The sequence below is a fragment of the Onychostoma macrolepis genome, chromosome 04 (assembly GCF_012432095.1).
Source record: "Onychostoma macrolepis isolate SWU-2019 chromosome 04, ASM1243209v1, whole genome shotgun sequence".
In the NCBI taxonomy this organism is placed as follows: domain Eukaryota; kingdom Metazoa; phylum Chordata; class Actinopteri; order Cypriniformes; family Cyprinidae; genus Onychostoma; species Onychostoma macrolepis.
This window is the reverse complement of record NC_081158.1, coordinates 24029416-24050837: the sequence shown is the minus strand read 5'-3', so window position 1 is coordinate 24050837 and position 21422 is coordinate 24029416. Positions and strand designations below refer to the sequence as shown.

The window sequence follows — 21422 nt, the reverse complement described above, 5'->3', positions numbered from 1 at the left end:
TCATTTTCCTCTACAAGAGTTATTGGGGATTTCTGTGAAGAACAAAAAAAGAGAAATAAGGCAAAGCAATAAGGGTGGAAAAAGTTTTGAGATGAAGTCTTGAATATGGAAAGCAAGAGGGAGAATGAGTGGTGGATGAGCAAATTGAAGAGGGAAGAAGAAAAGAGGTGGGATGTAGGGAGAGGAGGAGGAAGGCAACACAAAGTCCCATGGCTGCCTCGGGGCATTGTGCAAAATTGATGGAGGGGATGAGAGACCTCACACACACACACACACACACACACACACAGCACCTGGGACTCCAATCTCAGACCTCTATCTATGCTTCTCCTTCTCTAACCTTTATAGGCAACAATGCACCGTGAAGAAAGCAAGAACTGAATTTTTCTTAATAAAAGTTAGGTTTTTTTACCTGTTTTGTCTTAGCATGCATTAAACACGCATATGGAAAGTGGCAAAAACACGTGACACCAGCAGTTGTTCACACAGGACACGTTCTGTTCTGGAAACGTTAGTCACCATTTGCTTTTGTATTGGGAAAAAATGATGCAATAAAAGTGAACAAAACATTTCTCTTGTTCTACAAATAAATGAAAGTCATTTGGTTTGAAGCAACACAAAAACGACAGAATTGTAATTTTTGGGTGAATTATCCCTTTAAAAGTAACTGGTGAAGTTGGTTGTGCAGGGAAATATTGTTGGTTAAGCTAGTCAAAAAGCCTGGAGGGAAAACAAGCACACCAGCATCCAAAACACAGCATATGCTGGTGGTCTTTTCAGCAGGGAAATACATACCTCTGTCACTTTTTCAGTCTCTCTTTCTGTTTTTCTGTCTGATTTATGGTAGACTTGAAAACGTGGACTTCATCAAATCATGTTCTCTGCTGAGTGAGAGACAACTTTGGGAAATTTTTTCCATAATTATGGGTCTGTGGAACAAAACCAATGGAGAAAGTAAAATACAGACAATTAAAAAAATGTACATAGAATAGCAGCAACTCCACAAAGAAATGCAAGGCCATGTAAAGTCACAGATCGGAGTCACAGAGGGCTGAGCACATGGTGCGTTAAAGTCACCAAAGTTCTGCAGATTCCATAGATGAAGGTTTCCAAATATCTACTGGCATTAATATCAGCACAAAAACTTAATGGAATGGGTTTCCATGGCCGAGCAGCTGCAGGGGATGAGTGTGGATGGAGTGGTGTAAAGCATGCCGCCGCTGGACTCTGGAGCAGTGGAAACGTGTTCTATGAAGTGCCGAATCACGCTTTTCTATTTGGCAGTCTGATGGGCAAGTCTAGATTTGGCAGATGCAGGAAGAATGTACCCTGCCTGACTACAATGCGCCAACTGTAAAATTTGGTGGAGAATAATGGCCTAGTACTGTTTTTTTTAGGGTTTAGAGCAGGCCCCTTACATACAGTGATGGGAAAGCTTAATGTTTTAGCATACCAAATCATTTTGAACAATGCTATGCTGCCATCTTTGTGGGAACAGTTTGGGGAAAGCCTGTTTCTCTTCCAGCATGACTGTGCACCAAGGTCCATAAAGACATGGTTGGATGAGTTTGGTGTGGAAGAACTTGACAGCCCTGACCTCAACCCCATTGACGACCTTTGGGATGAACTAGAATAGAGATTACAAACCAGACCTTCTCATCCAACATCAGTGCCTGACCTCACAAATGGTGTACTGGATGAATGGGCAAAAATTTCCACAGAAACACGGAAATCCTTCCTAGAAGAGTCAAAGCTGTTGTAATAACTCCAATGGAGGGAACAACTCCCTATTATTGTCCATATATTTAGAATGCAATGTCCATATACAGGTGCTGGTCATATAATTAGAATATCATCAAAAAGTTTATTTATTTCACTAATTCCACTCAAAAAGTGAAACTTGCATATTATATTCATTCATTACACACAGACTGATATATTTCAAATGTTTATTTCTTTTCATTTTGATGATTATAACTGACAACTAAGGAAAATCCCAAATTCAGTATCTCAGAAAATTTGAATATTGTGAAAAGGTTCAATATTAAAGACACCTGGTGCCACACTCTAATCAGCTAATTAACTCAAAACACCTGCAAAGGCCTTTAAATGGTCTCTCAGTCTAGTTCTGTAGGCTACACAATCATGAGGAAGACTGCTGACTTGACAGTTGTCCAAAAGACGACCATTGACACGTTGCACAAGGAGGGCAAGACGCAAAAGGTCATTGCAAAAGAGGCTGGCTGTTCACAGAGCTCTGTGTCCAAGCACATTAATAGAGAGGTGAAGGGAAGGAAAAGATGTGGTAGAAAAAAGTGTACAAGCAATAGGGATAAACGCACCCTGGAGAGGATTGTGAAACAAAAGCCATTCAAAAATGTGGGGGAGATTCACAAAGAGTGGACTGCAGCTGGAGTCAGTGCTTCAAGAACCACTACGCACAGACTTATGCAAGACATGGGTTTCAGCTGTCGCATTCCTTATGTCAAGCCACTCTTGAACAACAGACAGCGTCAGAAGTGTCTCGCCTGGGCTAAAGACAAAAAGGACTGGACTGCTGCTGAGTGGTCCAAAGTTATGTTCTCTGATGAAAGTAAATTTTGCATTTCCTTTGGAAATCAGGGTCCCAGAGTCTGGAGGAAGAGAGGAGAGGCACACAATCCACGTTGCTTGAGGTCCAGTGTAAAGTTTCCACAGTCAGTGATGGTTTGGGGTGCCATGTCATCTGCTGGTGTTGGTCCCCTGCGTTTTCTGAGGTCCAAGGTCAACGCAGCCGTATACCAGGAAGTTTTAGAGCACTTCATGCTTCCTGCTGCTGACCAACTTTATTGAGATGCAGATTTCATTTTCCAACAGGACTTGGCACCTGCACACAGTGCCAAAGCAACCAGTATCTGGTTTAAGGACCATGGTATCCCTGTTCTTAATTGGCCAGCAAACTCGCCACCCCTATGGGGTATTGTGAAGAGGAAGATGCGATATGCCAGACCCAACAATGGAGATGAGCTGAAGGCCACTATCAGAGCAACCTGGGCTCTCATAACACCTGAGCAGTGCCACAGACTGATCGACTCTATGCCACGCCGCATTGCTGCAGTAATTCAGGCAAAAGGAGCCCCAACTAAGTATTGAGTGCTGTACATGCTCATACTTTTCAGTTGGCCAAGATTTCTAAAAATCCTTTCTTTGTATTGGTCTTAAGTAATATTCAAATTTTCTGAGATACTGAATTTGGGATTTTCCTTAGTTAGTTATAATCATCAAAATTAAAAGAAATAAACATTTGAAATATATCAGTCTGTGTGTAATGAATGAATATAATATACAAGTTTCACTTTTTGAATGGAATTAGTGAAATAAATCAACTTTTTGATGATATTCTAATTATATGACCAGCACCTATATTTAGAATGCAATGCAATTAAATGGTCAGGTGTCCCAGTACACACATCACATACTATGTTGCCATTCCTTCTAAATTTATTGTGTGCTGGGGCAAAAGACTTTTTGTGTGTATATGGCACTTTGCAAGCATTAACTCTGAACCCTGGTAGCTCTAAGTCAGTCTGTTATCAGGTGAACTGCACTGAAAATCTAGAGAGAAATCTGCTGACTGCACCCTCTGTGACTGGCTAGGCAATAAATAGCTGCAGTGTGAAACTGAGCTTCTTATTCTCTCATTTCCCTCCAAAAACAAACATGTCTCAATGGTTCACCACAACAGACAATGTGCATTTGTTCAACTGCAACTACACTCTTTCAAATCCAATCTTAGAGTGTGAATATTCAGTGTCACAGCGCAGCTCTAGTGCTTAGCATTAGCAATTAGCACTAGCGAGCAGTATGGTCATTAGCTCTTCTGCACAGAATGGGATCTTGCTTCTGTGCTGGCATGTCCTGGCGCGCGATAATGCCCGCTGGTTGAAATGCCCCATGGCTCCTTGACTGACATAGCGATGGTTTGCTGGATGGCTGAGCTGGCACAGAGACGGCCAATCTGAGTCACACAGAAAGAGAGAGACCGACACACACACGCCTGCCGCTTTCACACCCACCTGCAGCAAAAGTGGCCGTGCCAAAGCCCCGAAGAGACTTACTCACCAGTGAGACTCCTCTCTCATTTGTTCAGCCCCCCTTTCTCTCCTCTGCTCCTGAACCGTATCGGGCCCCCCGTGCTCAGACAAGGCCCCTGTTGATGGAGGTGATTGGGAAGACGGTGAAACCGCTAGACTCTCAGGAAGGGCCAGGGATGCAGAGCCGCAACCAAGTCATCTGTTAGCAATCGAGCAACTGGGCCTGATATTAAAGAGTCATGCGGGTCACAGACTGAGGTCTCTACGCCCCATAAGGAGCCCTACTGTTTCAAGACACTACTTTCCAACTGCAAATATGCGTCGGGAGGGTATTGGAAAATCACTATACAGTACGTTTAAGAGAAAAGACTTTTGTAATGACGTAAATGTAATTATGGTACCAGTGGGTGGCTTGAGTGGTTTAGAAAACCCAAGGAACAAGTTGCGATGGTGAATTTTCATGTTTGTAAACACTTCCAAGTAGCCAAGCAGCACTGACGGATGCTTTCAGACCAATTTCTGATCTGCAATCCAAAAAACATTCAAGGTAATTTTGTGTATGGACGGAGGAAAATAGTGAAAAGGGTGGGGAAAAAATCCTTAAATGTGACAGGAGACGTTAAGTTGCTGTCCCTGACAAGAGTTTATGGAAAATGAGTGAGGCGTGATTCTTTTCCTACATTACCGCAAGGCCGTGTTAAGCCTTTGAGTGTGAAAAAATGGGCTAAAACTTCAGCAAAGGCAGATAATATGAGAGAAGAGCGGATAAACGCAGATCTAATGTCACAACAACGCGGCACAAAAACGCGTCAAGGGCCCAAAGCTGCTCTTCATCAAACCCTGTTATTTAAACATTTAACGCAACAGTGGAGGGGAGAGGCAGGAGATGATGATGATTTGCGATTTAATGATTCCATCACTGTATTAGGGGATTAAGATGTCCGTGGAAATAGATTAGTTCTACATCCATTTTCTCTCTGACTGGCAGAGACCCAAAAAGCTCAGAGATGGAAATATGAAGAATGAGGCGTGCTGTGACAGATGGAGCACAAGTGACCTGAAGAGCACCAGTAAGAGCACTACCGCCACCTGCTGGTGGTGACAGAAACATATCCCCTAAAGTGACTGGCTTACAGTAGTTCAGAATAAAAATGCAATTCTGTCACTATTTATTCACCCTCATGAGCTTTCAAAACCCCTTATTTTTCTGCGGAACACAAAAGGCAGAATTTATGAAGATTCTTCACATAGAAGTTTATAGTGAACATGTCTGTGAAGCTTAAAGTCAATGAGTTGCAGTTGAAAACCAGACGAGTCAATAAATCATTCTTTTCAGTCAGTATATAGTAAACAGAATGATCGAGTTCACATATGGAACGGAATGAATAGTTAATGTGGGTTCAACTCACTGATTCAATGATCCAAGTCACAGCGGTTCTTGAGTTAACAGCTCATTGGAAGTGAAGATTATCTGTTAATAATACATCAAATTTTGGTTTGTTTCTCACACAAAGCTATGTTGTCAGAAGTCTTGGAAAATTCCACCATATTTTTCAACATGGAAGCAACCTATTTCCTGTAAATGTGCAAAACTTCCAATTCTTTAGCTACTATTCAATAGCTAAATAACTGGAAGAATAAAGTACAGTAAATGGCAAAACTTTGTGTACAAACCAGTGTGTTTATGATTACGATAAATTAAAATGATATGACAACAAATGCCAGTTTGCAACATCAAAGAGCATTACGGTTTGTTTTTGTACAGCTAAAATAAGCAGCTGACACTGGAAGCCTTGCACTTCCAATGTTTCAAAATGACCTCTTATGTTAAAAATTGCTTTTTTATGATGCTTTTTTGGCATTTTTTGACTGTAGCCAAGCTGTTTTCTTGTCTGGAAACCTGTGTGAAGATTCTTTAGAAGCATCTAATTTGTTTTCCATTAAAGAAAGAAAGTTATCTGGATTAGGAACAACATGAGGGTGAGTAAATGTCCAGACCATCATCTGGTCGCACACTCAAAGCATGGACATTCTTGCACTGCTGAAATAATCAAAATGAGGCCTGTTGAGGAAGTGAGGGAACTATTATTAAATGATCAAATCTTTAGTGCTGACTCGCTCTTCTTGAAGCCATCAACTTTAGCGATCTCAAGTCATTACGCTTTGGCTTATGCAAGGTTTAATTACAAGAGTGTGACCCTCCTTCTGCTGTTCCCGATAACATCAGCGTTGTGGCGGGAACGGTCACATGCTAAAACACGTTGGGGCTCAGGAGTCAATTAGTCGAGAGAACAAAGGAGACTTAGAAGGATGAGGAAAAGACAAATAGAAGACGAATCCTGCAAAGGAAATAAACAGCAACTTGGGCAAATGAAGGGGGCAGATGCAAAAGGAAACACAAAAGTGGCTGCAAGTTCATTAATTAGAATTTCAAATCGGACAAACTTGAGATGACAGCAGCGCGCTTGTCAAATCAGATCATGGCCTAGCAGAGCGGAGAACCTCCCGGTGCTTGGAGCCAAAAGCAGGAACAGCTCATCGCAAACAGCTTCCTGGGGACTGTGTGTGTATATGCGCGTATGAGCGTAAGTGTGTGCGATTACTGCAGCGTGTAAGCCGTCTTCATCGCCTCTGATTACTGCAGCCCGCCTTTTTCCCGCCTGTCCGCCCTGAGATGTCACTCTCCCCCTAAATGAGAAGTGACAATTAAAACATTCTCTTAAGGCGCTCCAAATCAAGACGTGCTGGCAAGGCTGGCGGAGTGCCGTTCACCACAGGGCCGGAGCTAGTGAGGTGAGAGGCCACAGAAACTGTCTGATCTGCCCCCCGGGCATGGAATCAGGGGTTAAAGTGATGATGGCTGTCCTCAGGCCCAGCACCAGTGGGTAAGACAGAGTAACACACGCTCTTAGGAAACTGGAGGTTCAGTGAAGGAAGAGAGAGGGCTGAAAATGTGTCTTTAAGGGAAAGGAGGGAGAATATTAAGGACTAGATTGACTGTGTGCTACATTAGATGCTGTGGGGTGAATAAAGAGAGAGTGAGAAAGATGATTTCAAAGGTTTAGCTGAGTCAAGCCAATTTCACAAAGCACTTCAATCAGTCAAAAGGGTTGGGGATCAAGAACCAAGATTCAAGTACCTTTAAAAAGAAATACTGGAAACAAATAACTTTCGTTTCATTAATTGCTCGTCTTGACCATGCCTGTGGATGAAAAACACTGTACTAAAATGCACTTACAATGTTTTCTGTATTACATTTCAGCAGCCCTGAAAACAACTGAATCTACTACGTAAATGTAGTCTGATTCCTAAACTAATGACTCTTATGAGCAGCTCATTTTAGTGAATCAAACAGCTGAGATTTAAACCTGTGTAGTTACTAGACTGGTTATTCTTATCAGTGTTGCTACTGTTAACTAAAACTACTGTAAAACAATTAAAAATTGTTTGTGTTAATTGAAATAAACAAATATTGTATGGAAAACTTAAGAAGATGAATAGAAACTTAAGAAATGAAAATTAGACATGGTGCCTTGGCAACTAACTAAAATTACAGAACTAAATTTTAGTTTAAGAACTAAAATTACTACAACTAAAACTGAAATTTAAAAAAGCAAAAAATAGAAATAGCAAAATAGAAATTTAGAAAAGCATAAGAAATTTATAAAGCTGAAAATATAAAAATAAAAGCTTGATGTTAATGAATACTACAGCATATAAATAAACCAAAAATAACAATAGTGCATATGATAATGTTTAAAGATATACCACTAGCAAAACTGATCATTGTTTTAAATGTATTATCAAAATTATGTAATCAATAGAATTTAATTTATTTTCTCCAAATATATTATAAGAATCAATAATGGAATCAATAGAAAACTGGACTGGAACCAAAATAATTAAAAACCTCTTCTGGGAGCACTTTTCTGCACATCCACTTCTGCTTTAGCATTGAACTACTCGCGTATTAGAGAAATGTGGTATGATATAGCTATTTATAATGTGTTGTATTTTGGATGAACCGTTTCTGCTTTCATTATTGTCACATATATGCCAATTCTGATAAAATGAATAAGTGTAAAAATAAACTTCCTGACAAAAACACACCACTGCTTACAGAAAAAGAAAGCTTGAGAAAGGGATATGGATTTGACTCAGTGTGTGGAACACATTAGAGAAAAAGAGGTTGTTTGGGCAGGATACCAGGTCAGTCAGTAGACAGCTGCAGCACTGAGGGAGATGAAGCCAAACTAGGCTGGCCTCAGTGAGGGCACAAAGATCCAGACCCCCACCCAACAGAGACCAAAGTTTCAGAGCACAGCCAATGAAGGGTCCATTTCAGATTTATCCAAACTCTTTAAAGTAGAACAGAGGTCATCGACTGGACAGGATGAGAACAAAGGGGCATCAAGTCTAGGCCTATCGCTGTTGCACCTTTACAGAGAAAAATACAGTTATTTTAGAGACCTTGGCACAGACAAGCACATAAACAATACAATATCTGTATTACAGAGACTCCTGAAAGTATTTGGACATTGTAAAAAATGTCTGAATGTCATTGAATGAAATATCAAAATATTAAAACAAGAGGGATCTGCAAGCCAGTGGATGCCAAAACCTTTCTCTGAAATAACTTCACTTTTCTGAGCTGATTTTTTGGTGTCAAAGCAGATGGAAGCCCATTTCTGTTTAAATAAATGAAATTTAAAAAAAAAATGTGTGACATTACTTCTATAATATCTCCCAATTTTGACTTTATAGCCTCTCTCACAATTAACAGTACACATTTTGTTAATTCATCATACCTGTGACAATATATCTTTAAAAGAGACTTTATATCTTACAATTGTCTATTTCAAATAACTCCTTTCTTATAATTTATCTATATATGTTGTAATTCCACTTTATATCTTACAATGTGACCTGATTTCTTATTTTAAACTCACAATTGCCTGTTTTTTTATAGGCGGAAATGGATAAACTATGAATGTTCCACTGATATTTGACAACCAGATATTTTCTGTTGGCATTTTGTAGATTATATCTATTGTTTTGTCATTTGAAACCCTAGAAACTGTGTTTGAGCTACATTTCTTTAATTTTATTATATTACGCACTGACATACATTTTTTTAAAGTGTCCAAATAAATTTCAAGGCCACTGTAGATTGAGACAACAAACATTCTGACGTCCGATGCCCGAAAGGAGTGAGCACAACAACAAAACACAAGTTTCTGGATGCTTTCCATGTTATATTGTTTAAGCCGAGATTTACAGGAACGTTTAGACGGCGAGTGCCCGCTGGCTTGGCGCTGTCAAGCATTTGCAGCTTTAATCTGATCTATTATGCTGATGAGTTTGACTCGTTTCCAGAGCCTTCAGTGGCTTCACACTCACACAGCGAGCTGGCAGCCGACTCCATCACCTGCGCTGGTGAGCACACCGACACTTTGTCACTCAGTCACACCTGATTCTAGTCCAAAAGCGGGTTGTTCACACCAACTCTAGCTCACGTTCTCTCCTCGAGCGTGCCAGAGAACTCCTTTGTCTGTGGAAATTTAAGTAAGAGGAGGTGTGCTTCTCTTCCTTCCTGGGATCCTACGCGTGTATGTGTGTGCGTGTGTTTGGAAGAGAGGCATGAATGAATTAATGATGTCTAAAGTAAGTAGGGCATGTTATAATGATGAATGTGTGTAAAGTGTGTTCATAGGACAGCGGAGCAGGAAGTAAGTGTGAGCGAGTGGAGCTCAGCTTCAGCCCTGCAGCTTCTAAACTCTAAGAGATGCACTCCAACAAACCCTCTCATATATCATCACAATACACAGTCCCAGCACTCCTCTCCCTCATTCCTATGTGCTTTCGCTCCTCCTTCAGCATTCATGCACATTTTCTACAAGATGCTTTAGAATGTTATAGGCCTGAAACTAAAGCATAACCAAACTTAAATGGATAATTCAATCACAAATGACATCATATACTCATCCAACATGTCGTTCCAAGCCTGTATGACTTTCTTTTCCCCTGGAACGTGAAAAGTTTAGCAGATTGTCCCAGGTGCAATGTCCAAAACTGCATAACAAAGGAATTTTAGAGGAATATTTTTAGTGAATAACGAGCTCTTCACAAAGCTCTATTGTATGGCTTCAGAGAACTTAACGCACATGTTGTATGGATCAGTTATGGTGCTATTTGTCAGATATGGAGCTCGAAGGCACCTGTCTCCATGCACCTTTATTGTATGGAAAACAGCATCTGGGACGATCTGCTTAATAAATCCATATGGGCTTGGAACAACATGACAATTTTCACTTTTGATTGAAGGAACTATTTCTATAAATGTGTCTATGTCAACTGAGGTTTCATTCTAAATGCAAAATATAATGTACAATAAGCTGTTTTTACAATATTCTGGTGTAGCTGAAAGGAATACTCAAAACATACCATATACATACACATATATACAGTAGTGGTCAGAATTATTGGCACCCTTGGTAAATATGATCAAAGAAGGCTGTGAAAATGAATCTGTATTGTTAATCCTTTTGATCTTTTATTTAAAAAAAAAAAAATCACAAAAACTTAACCTTTCATTGGATAATAAGAATTAAAATGGGGGGAAATATCATTATGAAATAAATGTTTTTCTCAAATACACGTTGGACACAATTATTGGCACCCCTAGAAACTCTTAGGAGTAAAATATCTCTGTATATTCCCATTCACATTTACAATTTTGAGCACTCCAGGGTGATTATAAACATGAAATTATCCAGCCATGGCTTCCTGTTTCACAGAAATATAAATAGGAGGGAAAACAAAGCCCAAATTCCCTTAATCATCCATCACAATGAGAAAAACCAAAGAATATATTTCTGACGTGCAGCAAAAGATAATTGAGCTTCAAAAATTAGTGAAGTGGCTTTGAGAAAAGAGCTAGAGCAGTGAAAATTCCCAATTCCACCATCAGGGCAATAATTAAGAATTTCCAATCAACATAAAATGTTACAAAACTGCCTGGAAGAGGACGTGTGTCTATATCGTCCTAATGCAGGGTGAGAAGCAGAGTTTGAGTGGCTAAAGACTCTCCATGTTTGGATCTTCCAACCGTACAATAATCCAAACATAAACCTCAAAAACAACACAAAATGGGTCACTGAGCACAAAACCAAGCTTCTGCTGGCCATTCCAGTCCTCTGACCTGAACCCATTAGAAAATGAGTGGTGAACTGAAGAGAAGAAGCACCAGCATGAGCTGGGAATCTAAAGGGTCTGGAGTGATTCTGGATGAAGGAATGGTCTCTGATCTCTTGTCAGGTGTTCTCTAACCTCATCAAGCATTATAGGAGAACATTTAGAGCTGTTAAACTGGCAAATGGAGGTTTCAAAAAGTATAGAATAAAAGGGTGCCGTTAATTGTGGCCAATGTGTATTAGAGAAAAACATTTATTTCATAATGATATTTCCCAAGATACACAAAAATATCTCTACCAACAAAAGAGGAGGTGCAACCAAAAATCAAAAAGCCATATCAATTGAAAATTGTGCAGCACTCACTCTTGACGAGATGAAAACTTTATTAATTAAAAAAAAAGTCAAATGGCCAAAACGTCATTTTAATTAATAAAGTTTTCACCTCTTCAAGAGTGAGTGCTGTACCTTTTTCAATTGATAATGATATTTCCTCCCCATTTCAAATTCTTATTATCCAATGAAAGGTTAGATTTTTGTGAATTGTTTAAATAAAAGTCGAATCAAAATCAAATCAAAAAAATTAAAAATGCAGATTAATTTTCACAGCCTTCTTTGATCATATTTACCAAGGGTGCCGATATTTTCGGCCATGACTGTAATACATATCTTATATATAATGTTAGAGATTTATATTTTTAATGTTCTTTTTAACTTTTTATTTATCAAAGAAAAAATTAACCACATAAAAATATTACTTAACACAACTGTTTTCATCATTGATAATAATAACAAAGTTTCTTAAGCACCAAATCAGCATATCAAAATGATTTCTGAAGGATCATGTGACACTAAAAACTAGAATAATTTTGTTTCAAACTGGAATAAAGTTGTTTCAAATTGTAATATTTCATATTATTATGGTTTTTACTGTATATTTGATCAAATAAATACAGCTTTGGTGAGAATAAGAGACTCCTTTCAAAAACCCCATTCATCTGAACCCAAGATGATAAAAAGGAAAAAGGTGAGGGATGGAATGTCACTGAGCTGAGGATAAGGTATCTGCAATCTGCTCTTTGTGTCTGCAAAAGGACAAAATATCCAAAGGTAAATCTGCCAACTCAACTACAGGAAATAAAAAAACAAACAAAAACAAAACATCCCCCGTCCACGACAGCCATGAAGACAAATCCAATTATTTGTCTCATGTTGCAAATTTGTTCTAATGGATGGAATAGGAAAATAAATAAGTGCCTGCAAAAGGAAACAAAGGGATGCGATTTCTAATTAACATGAAAGAGAGACGAAGAGACGTGTTAGTAAACCCATCTTTCATCCTTCTCCTCTCCTCATAGCCGGCACATTTGTTTGTGCCCGAATGTTGTCTTTTAGAGGGAAGCGTTTTTCCGTTTCGCCGGCAAATTAAATGTCAACAGATTTAACATCGGCTCCAATCTCGTTTTTTTCTGGAGCATTTTGTCGATTTTATTGTTCATTAAGCGTTTTTTTTCTTTGCATTGCTTGCGCTCAAGCGGCTTTATTTGTCACATCTTGGCTTTGAAGATCACAAAAGTCTGGGACAATAATTAGGTTTAGTGTAATTACGAACTGAGCATAATGAAAGAGTTGAAGGGAAATGTCTGGCCCTATCTGCTCACTGCCTCTTCTCCGGATAACCATTAATCCCACATTAGCCCTGCACTGTCACTCTGAACAACGGCTTTGAGAAAGATGGTATGATCAGATGACCCCGACCAGGTCACAAACAAATACTGAATGTGATATTAAAGATGTGGGGAGAGGTCAAATCGCTCCAGCTGCTATGTAAAACACTGAAGTTTATATCCTGTCAGCATGCCGCCTGCACTAGACCCTAAACAACAGTAATAATGGGAAAGGAAAAAGGTCATCTATCCATGCTAAAAGTCAGTAGTGATGCAAATAAAAGCTTCTGTAGTAATTATCTGATGCCACCAAAGAACTATACAGCAGAAGGCTGGCCTCACACAAGCCTAAACCGGCAATATCTGGTTTGCTGTTGTTCAGCTCAAGCTAAGTTCAAGAAAGCACATGGTAAACAGTGGGGGTTTTTTTCTCGTTTTGACAAGAAAACACCTTTTTCGATTAGCTTTATAAATACCCCAGTAACTTACCTGATTTAGATTTTGTCAATGAGCATGTGACAACAACTGTTCTGCACCCGAATATCTGCAAGCTCCTTTGGCAGTCTGTAGACAAGAGCTGTTTCCACTGCGTAGAGTGTAGATCATACTACACAGCAAGAAAAATGTTTGTTAGTTAATTTTCACAAAAATATTGGACAATTGATTATTATTATAAAGTCTTAAATACACAGACAGACAGAGAAAGATAGATAGATAGATAGATAGATAGATAGATAGATAGATATGACACAACATCATATTTACAAACAATATCACAAACAAATGTAATGATGTTATTGTCTGTCTATGTAACACGTGGCTGCATTTGTCATGACAATGTCGCGCTCCTGTTTCGGTGTCTGGATAGACATGTGGTGTGTAAAAGCACACAGATGAAACTCCAGATGGCGAGGACAGACCTGTGCAGCGTAATGCAGGGAAGAACAGCCTGGGTGTGTGGACAGGTTCCAAAAAGGCTGGATGTGCGGCTTCTGCCAGCCTTCCTCAAGACGAGTGAGAACTATCCCACACATGTGAAGTGCAAATTACCTTTGATCAGCAGATAATTTTAGGGCAATGACTTTACACACTTATAACATCACCCCTCAAGGTTTACTCACTTTGCAATGGGGCAGTGGCTGGAATGATAGGCAACAATTTAGGGACACTGGTGTGGTGTTGCAGAACATGAGACCACCTTGAGCTGCCTCAGGAAAGAAAATGAGGATTCAGTTCAATGTAACATTACATAAACACTCTTATAACTCAGGCACTCTCAAAACTTCATTATGACCAGAACGTGTCATGCTTTTTGTAAATAACCTTTACCATAACCGGTTATAACTGTCTAGTGTGATGAGATGGTATGAGAAACAGAAATAGTACGAGAAAAGTAGCTAAATTTGGATAATATATAACGTTACTGCATTTCCAAATGATTTCGGTTTACAATTTGCAGTTGGAATGAGGGTAGTTAGTTGACTCACCTCGGAATAAATTAGTTTTAGTTTACCTATTCATAAATCCAAACGGTTTAGCGTGAAATGATATGTAGTGAAGATAAAAACCACACTTTGTGCCGAAAAAACGAAGACGACTCATCTTTTGCGCCATCTTGTGTAAAAAGATAATTTTGCTGCAGCCGTCAAAGTGTTATTAAGTGTGACCAGGAGATGGCAATATTTAACCTTTAATGCAAGATTATTTCTTACAAAATCACAAAACTCCTCTGGACTATTGTATCAAGCCGCCGAATATACTTTTAATGTTTTTTTTTTTTTTTTTTTTCAGCATATTTTCTTTTAGGGACGTTTCCTGATAACCGTGCTCTGCCTAGAGCTGATTGTTTTCTATCAAGTGTGCGTCGTCGCCATAGTGACAGGAGGACGCCCGCCTACTGCCTGAGAGCTCGTGAACATGGTGAGTCAAGTTTTAACAATGTTTAAAAGAAAAATATTGGTGATAGTACGAACAGATATGCATATATATGCAATACATCTTTATTCGTGTGACTTCTGGCTTCATATTTAAAGAAACATAAGCAGTAATACAGTAGTACAAGTCCCGAGCCCAAATGTTATGTTTAACTTACCATCCTGGGTTTGTTAGCGATGTTTGTCTGATTTATTATTTACTTTTTTTCTGTAAAGTTTCCCCCTTAATTAGTTTATTTATATGTCTTCTTTAACAGCCACCAAAGGATGGAAAGGTATGTTGTTTGATGGGAGTATGTTTGTAAACAGCTTTCAACTTAAAATGACCTTTCATTGTATTAAAATTATAAATGTTCGCTGGTCAGTTTTCATTTTAAAAATAAAATCCCAGTTTTGTCAGTAAAATAAAGTTTGTAGAACATCTCTTCACTTGTGTACTTAAATTTAACAGCTGTATTATTTTTGGTTGATTTTAATCCATTACATACCTTTCTATCAAAGTTATCTGACATTATCAAGATGAATTTGTTCTGACAAAGTTTAACTCGGAGTTTTTGTCATATTTTATTCCCATTTTCTAAACTATAGAGAATAAACTGTGTTAATGTGAGAAATGTTGAAGGGGTCTGAATAAATTTTGGTTTGAGTATATATAAACTTTGTAGAATATTTGAAGAGTTCAGATGCAAAAGCCTCTAAATGCCATCTGAAATTTTCTTCTAAAATTAGCATTTTTATTAGGCTGTTATGTTTAGGTTCAGTAATTTTTTTCTAATAGCAATGTATAGATACATTTCTACGCAATTAAAGTGAAATAACTGAACATAAATATAGGAGCCTGATAAAAAAATGCTAATTTTAGAAGAAAATTTCAGATGGCATTTAGAGGCTTTTGCATCTGAACTCTTCATTTGTAAAGCAGCTTCAAACTTTAAATCAAGATTTAAAAAAAAATAATTAAAAGAAAGATAATCCACTCCGTTTGCACACTATAAATAATTAGCATTTTGAATCCAGTCTGCAAAAAACAAAGGAGGAAACATCAGCAAGGCTGAAAGGGAGAGACTGCAAAGAGAGGCAGATGAACAAAGACGGAGAGAGGAAGGTACATCTGCAATTTTAATTCAAATAATTTTAAATCAGTTTTTAATTGATAATAAACCTGTATACTGTGTTTCTGCTCTGTAGAAGAAGCTCGTGTCATTGCCGAGCGTGAGGAGAATGAACGGCTGGAGAGGGAGCGAATAGAACAGGAGAAACAAGAGCAACTTGAGTTAAAGGTCTGATGAACTTCCATTTGAACATTCACAGTTGTGTTGCAGACATTTCCCTGCAGGATTTAGTGCATATGCAGCTGTCTGTACTGATGGATTGTGTGTGACAAGTTTTAATGTGATGATTGATTGACACCTGTCAACATCCACAGGACAGAGAGCGCAGAGAGGACGAGCTGAATGAACTGCGGCACATTCTAGATGAGAATCACTCTGCAGTCACTGCGTGGGAATCTGAACACAGGGACAAAGCTAAGGTACAAGAGTCATGAAACTCTATTCAGATGCCTAAGGCTAATACTGGGGTTACTTTAAGTGCTGATTTGGTCTCTGGTCTTTATAGTGGGAGCGTTACATGCGTTGCGACGGCAGCCCAGATCCATCAGTGCAGCCGGAAATCAACTCCTTCATTAGTTTGTGGAGAGAAGACTCAGAAACCCAAATCCAGCGGGTCTTGGAGAACTGTGCTCTGGCACTTCAGGTGAGACCAACACTCTGGATCTGCTGTTTTCATAGTTTATTCAAGTCAGTTATTGATGACTGAGAAGCCAATATAGTTCTCATTCTTGGTGTGAATGGGTTTGTTATTTCTCTTGGACAGTTGACAAACGAACTGGACTTTCTCTTGAGCGAGGGTCCCGACCCCAGTGTTCCTCAGCAGTATCGAGAAACACTCCTGTGTCTACAGAGTCTTATCCACTGCAAACTCAACCAGGCCACTGAGGAGCTTTTGAAGGTAAGAGCTATGCTGAGATCTTCCTATGAAGCTCACTTCTGTTTCAACACATTTCAGATGTGTTTCCTCTCCATTCAGTCCGCAAGTTCTCATTCTGACATTGAGACCGGCAACATGCAGACTTCAGTCCAGGACGAAAATATCACTCTTTGTCTGTGGGCGAACCTCAACAAAAACCCAAGGTTTGTGTATCTTCATGGTGAATATTAGGCCCTCTTGTGGGATAAAGGAAAAACTTGACAATCCATGTTTCCAGGTTTAAAGGCTTCCGATTTGAGGAGGTGGGTCTGGGCTTTGAGTTGCCAAAGCCACTTGCTGTGATTGACATCGCTGTCCGGATCCTTCATACACGGCATGATCACCTGTCCCATCACAGCGAGCAAGAACAGCTCCAGAGAAGGAGATCCATGATGGAGGCCGTTCTCACTCCACCAATTGAGAGCATTGCAACGGTGCAGGATGAAAAGATGGAGGGAGAGGGGGATGAGGGAGAAAGCTCAAAGCCAGTGGAGGAAGACAGTCGTTCGGTCAGATCAGACAGCAGAAAGAGGGTGAGTGAGGCTTTGATCGTGTCTATGTACTTGTTTTCCAGTGTGTTCTGTGGCTGTTAATATCAGTGTATCCATGTGTCAGAGTGCTGTGAGTGTGATCTCAGCTAAGGAGGGGAGGAAGAGCTCTTCAGTCAAGCCGCTAGAGGAAGGAGAATGTCAAATGGAGGAAATCACAACAACATTAGAAGCTGGTTTGGATTTTTCGTATTTTACTTCCTGATTTTCCCAATTTCTTTCTTCTTTTTCCTTATATTAAACAAAATTAGATGAGGTTGAATTTTTTAATCACATAAAAATAACAATGTTTTAGTTAACTATAACCATATGTAGAATACTACTGATGATTTAAATAATTATAAAATGGATTGTTCCATCTCTGAAATCTACTTTGAAGCTCATATAATAGGCAAAATATTCACATCAGTTGAATTATAATAATTTCATATTAATAAACCAAATCCAATGTGTTTAATATTATCAGATAGGCCAATTATTTGGCAGAACAGTTATTTATTGTGGTTATTATTATTAATTTTAATTAACATTGGTATTTTAATCTGCTGCCACAATTTTATAAAATCAATACACCACTGAAGGATCACAGCACTTCACATTATACTCCTGAACTGTGGTAAATTTACTTTAACATACAGCCTCTCTTGGCTTATTGCTTTAGTAAGACTTTCTATTCAAAACCAATAACCACACACATTTGACTATACGAACTGAGATCTGTATTAATATGAACATATTATATTTGCTATCTTGCTTGGCATAATGTAGGCATCACATTATTACTGACAGTATGGAAAACAGGTTTCCATTTTAAAATCTGCTAAAGATTAATAACCAATTTATTTTTTCATCAAATATTAAAATATCAGCATTATTTTAAATAATGAAAACAATTTTTAATAGTTTTGGGTAATAATAGCAACACTGCCCAATATTGATTAAATAAAAATATATATATAATGAATATCAAGTGATATATTATGCATCACTAGTAATATCACTGTAATTGCTAGCTTCTTATAACTTAATTAACTTGTCTCTAGATCAAAATGGTTCCGACTCATCACCAGCTGAACCTGTGATTGACAGTTCTGAGGTACATATAGTGGACCTGCAGCAGTTCACACCCCTGGGCGGAGTCTTCTACTTTGATGTGTTCCATCTACCACCTCAGTCTCACATAGTGAAGGGCTGGGAAATGAGAGAGGTACATTTTTGGATGTAATCTGGGACAGTCTGCAAGAGGTCAAAGAGAATAATGTGCATTAATTGTCATTTACTGTTGTGCCTCATCGTAGCTGTTAGAAACCGGTCTCCAGGTCTTCCCCTATCCCACAGAGCAGTCTTGCGCTCAGAGCTCTACCTCAGTGAGGCTGGATGAACACAGTAGCACTGTTGCCTCATTGCCTGTAGGGGTCACTGTAGCTCTGCCTGACTCAATATTGTTTCTGGAGGATCCACATGTGGCACGTTGGGATCCTATTGGTGAACAGTTCACACCACACATATGTAGCATCAGATTGCGTGTTGTGTATACAGCCTCTACTTTAAAGCCTCCTTGTTATTTTCATATCTTAGTATTTTACTGTATGCCTGTTTATTGTGCACCTGTTTCTGCAGGTCAGCACTGGCGGGCAGACTTCATTTCTGAGGCTTCCTATGACGCAGAGACCCGCAGCATCTCCTTTGAGATGAACGCATTCTATGCCTTCACATTACTGCAGGAGTCTTACATCAACATGCCTTTCCAGTCATGGGAGTTGAGGCCTCTGGGCCAAGACTCAGCTTTGTTCACAATCACTGGAGCTCTTATTGAAGTCAGCATCACTGTCAAGGCAAGAGAGGCCCTGTCCAAAAATACACATATCTGAAAAATCTTTTAAACGTCTACTTTAAAACATAGAAATGTAGAACTTTCCTGTATTGATGTTGGTTTTATATAAAGGTTTTGAAACCTTTTTTTTTTTAAGGGAAATAAGTTACAAATATAATGAATTACTTAATGATTAGTATGGAAAGTATAGGGACCAATTCTTACAATTAACTAGTTGCTTATTAGCATGCCTATTATTAACATATTGGCTGTCCTTTGGTGGCTATTAGTACTAATAAAGCACATATTCTGCATGACCATATTCTACATCCCTAATCCTACCCAATACCTAAAATTAACTACCTACCTACTATTAGTAAGCAACAAATTAGGAGTTTGAGGCAAACGTCTCAGTTAATGGTTTGTTAATAGCGAGAATTGGACCTTAAAATAAAGTGCGACCAAAAAGTTTATATATCACTGACTAGATGCACTCAAATTACTGCATGCTTGAACTGCATTTTTAATATATTTCTGAATAAATTAATGGATCCAAAAAAAAACAAAAAAAAAAAACATTGTCATTGTGCAATTTTATTCATCTAAGACCAAACAGTATGGCATCAGTTCAAGGCCAGGCTGTTTTCCATACATATCGAAGGCAAAACAAAATGATATACACAGAGAGAAAACCATCGATAGATTTTTGTTTCTCAGGGGAAGCAATGTATGCTGCACATGGAGGAAACAAAGAACCTAGATCATCTTCTAGGGAAGTGGATGAGCCCCTCAGATCTGCAGAAGGCCATGCAGAGAGCTGGAATCAATATATTTGTGAATGAGTATTCAGACAAGTACGTCAGCATCAACTCAAAGGTAACCAAGGCACTGAATTGCCTTACACTCTCAAAATCATTTTCTGTATTGGCATAGATGGTTCCATGAACTTTTAGTCTGAAGTACCGTAAACAGTCTATTGCACAAAGGGTTCTTCATAGTGGAAAAAGGTCAATGTGGAAGCCTCCTTTTGGAACCCTTCACTAGTTACTTTTTAAATATAGACCAGTTATACAAACCCATGATGTAACTTTTTTTATCCTTGTTTCTAGGACCCATTAATAGAGCACACAGTGTATGAACAAATGGCTCTAATGTCCTCAGCCGTGGCTTTTTCCTGGAGCCGCTGGAACACACAGTGCGGACAAGAGCACCTTGTTCTTCAGGTGTGTCATACACTCTGACAGACTGACTGAAGCACCATTGAACTACTGTATACACAGCAGTACCTCTGACCTTTAACTTTTTGACACTTTAGGCCTGTGAACAGTTGGAGGCTGGGCCTGTGGCTGAGGAGGCATGGTCTCTTTACCTGCTGGGTGCTCAGAGGAACCAGCATCTGAAGATGAAGGAGCATAACGACAGCTTCTCTCCTGAGCTGGCCGAGGGCAGCGAGTTCCACTCCACCTTTCTGCACATGCTCAGACAGGACATGAGCACCGAGGGCCAAGCCAGAGTCCGTCAGTCTCACTATCTCTACACAGACACTGTACAGAGGCTCCTGTGTGCAACACGTGTCCTCACATATTCCTGAGAAGAGAAAGCATACACATCCAGAAAGACTACATGCATACACACTAATATCTTAAACATCTGATACCCGTTTTGAACAGTCATTGCTACATCTTGATGATATGCTGAGATGTAATAACACCCTGTAAAATTCTTTATAAGCAGGTGAACCCAAATGATTCTCTTGAATGATTATTTTTAGCATAAGCAATAAATATAAATATAAATATATACACAGTAGATAGATACCACCACAGAAGAAATGAGAGCATGTGCACTAAATATTTCATGGAGAAATTGTTCCTAAATGTCAGAATATTACAGAAACTCACAAGTGTATTTAATTCTAAAAAAAACTTAATTTTATTATAAATTCTATTAATAATATATATTTCTATACTATTTTTGTAGCTGAAATATATGACATTTTGGTGAGATTCTCCTTGATTTACAGATTGTTATACTCATGATGAATTTGTTGCTATTTGTCAGTGGTTCATTTACTTCATTTCATACCACCAGCTTTGGTTGAACTACTAAAATGAACACACCCAAGCATGAGTATTAAACGCATACTGACTGAAGCTTTGTGATCTATT

At 38.8% G+C, this 21422-nt stretch overlaps 2 protein-coding genes across 9 annotated transcripts in view; one reads left to right on the top strand and one right to left on the bottom strand.

Moving 5' to 3' along the window:
* sox5 (SRY-box transcription factor 5) overlaps positions 1-14575 on the bottom strand; it is a 243265-nt gene extending 228690 nt beyond the window's left edge. For 2 of the 6 annotated variants that reach the window (XM_058773714.1, XM_058773718.1), the window contains exons 1-2: positions 13852-14024; positions 13421-13538 (exon numbers count right to left, since the gene is read on the bottom strand). In XM_058773714.1, coding sequence (XP_058629697.1) covers positions 13421-13538; positions 13852-13965 — 232 coding nt within the window. In that variant the 5' untranslated portion in view covers positions 13966-14024. Of the gene's footprint in view, positions 1-13420; positions 13539-13851; positions 14026-14052; positions 14136-14418 lie in introns of those variants that run through there. The other 4 variants (XM_058773716.1, XM_058773720.1, XM_058773715.1 and 1 more) reach the window with 4 other exon arrangements.
* Positions 14576-14747: 172 nt separating this feature from the next.
* Positions 14748-21416, top strand: dnai7 (dynein axonemal intermediate chain 7). 3 transcript variants are annotated; one of them, XM_058773731.1, is made up of 16 exons: positions 14749-14851; positions 15123-15140; positions 15883-15970; positions 16054-16145; positions 16292-16396; positions 16483-16620; positions 16741-16875; positions 16954-17057; positions 17132-17426; positions 17509-17617; positions 18485-18648; positions 18740-18926; positions 19062-19276; positions 19972-20130; positions 20364-20477; positions 20570-21412. In XM_058773731.1, the coding sequence occupies exons 1-16, from the start codon at positions 14849-14851 to the stop codon at positions 20843-20845; spliced, it is 2202 nt and encodes a 733-aa protein (XP_058629714.1). In that variant the 5' UTR covers positions 14749-14848; the 3' UTR covers positions 20846-21412. The 3 variants fall into 3 exon arrangements, with proteins under 3 accessions (XP_058629712.1, XP_058629714.1, XP_058629713.1); XM_058773729.1 differs by having other exon boundaries at positions 14748-14851; positions 18740-19276; positions 20570-21416; XM_058773730.1 differs by lacking the exon at positions 15123-15140 and having other exon boundaries at positions 14807-14851; positions 18740-19276; positions 20570-21416.
* The last annotated feature ends 6 nt before the right edge of the window (positions 21417-21422 follow it).

Bases quoted from the DNA above. Each gene is read 5' to 3' on its own strand.
- dnai7 (XM_058773729.1), top strand. The intron at 15,971-16,053 runs GTACATCTGCAA...TCTGCTCTGTAG, and splicing joins ACAAAGACGGAGAGAGGAAG to AAGAAGCTCGTGTCATTGCC. The intron at 16,876-16,953 runs GTAAGAGCTATG...CTCTCCATTCAG, and splicing joins CCACTGAGGAGCTTTTGAAG to TCCGCAAGTTCTCATTCTGA.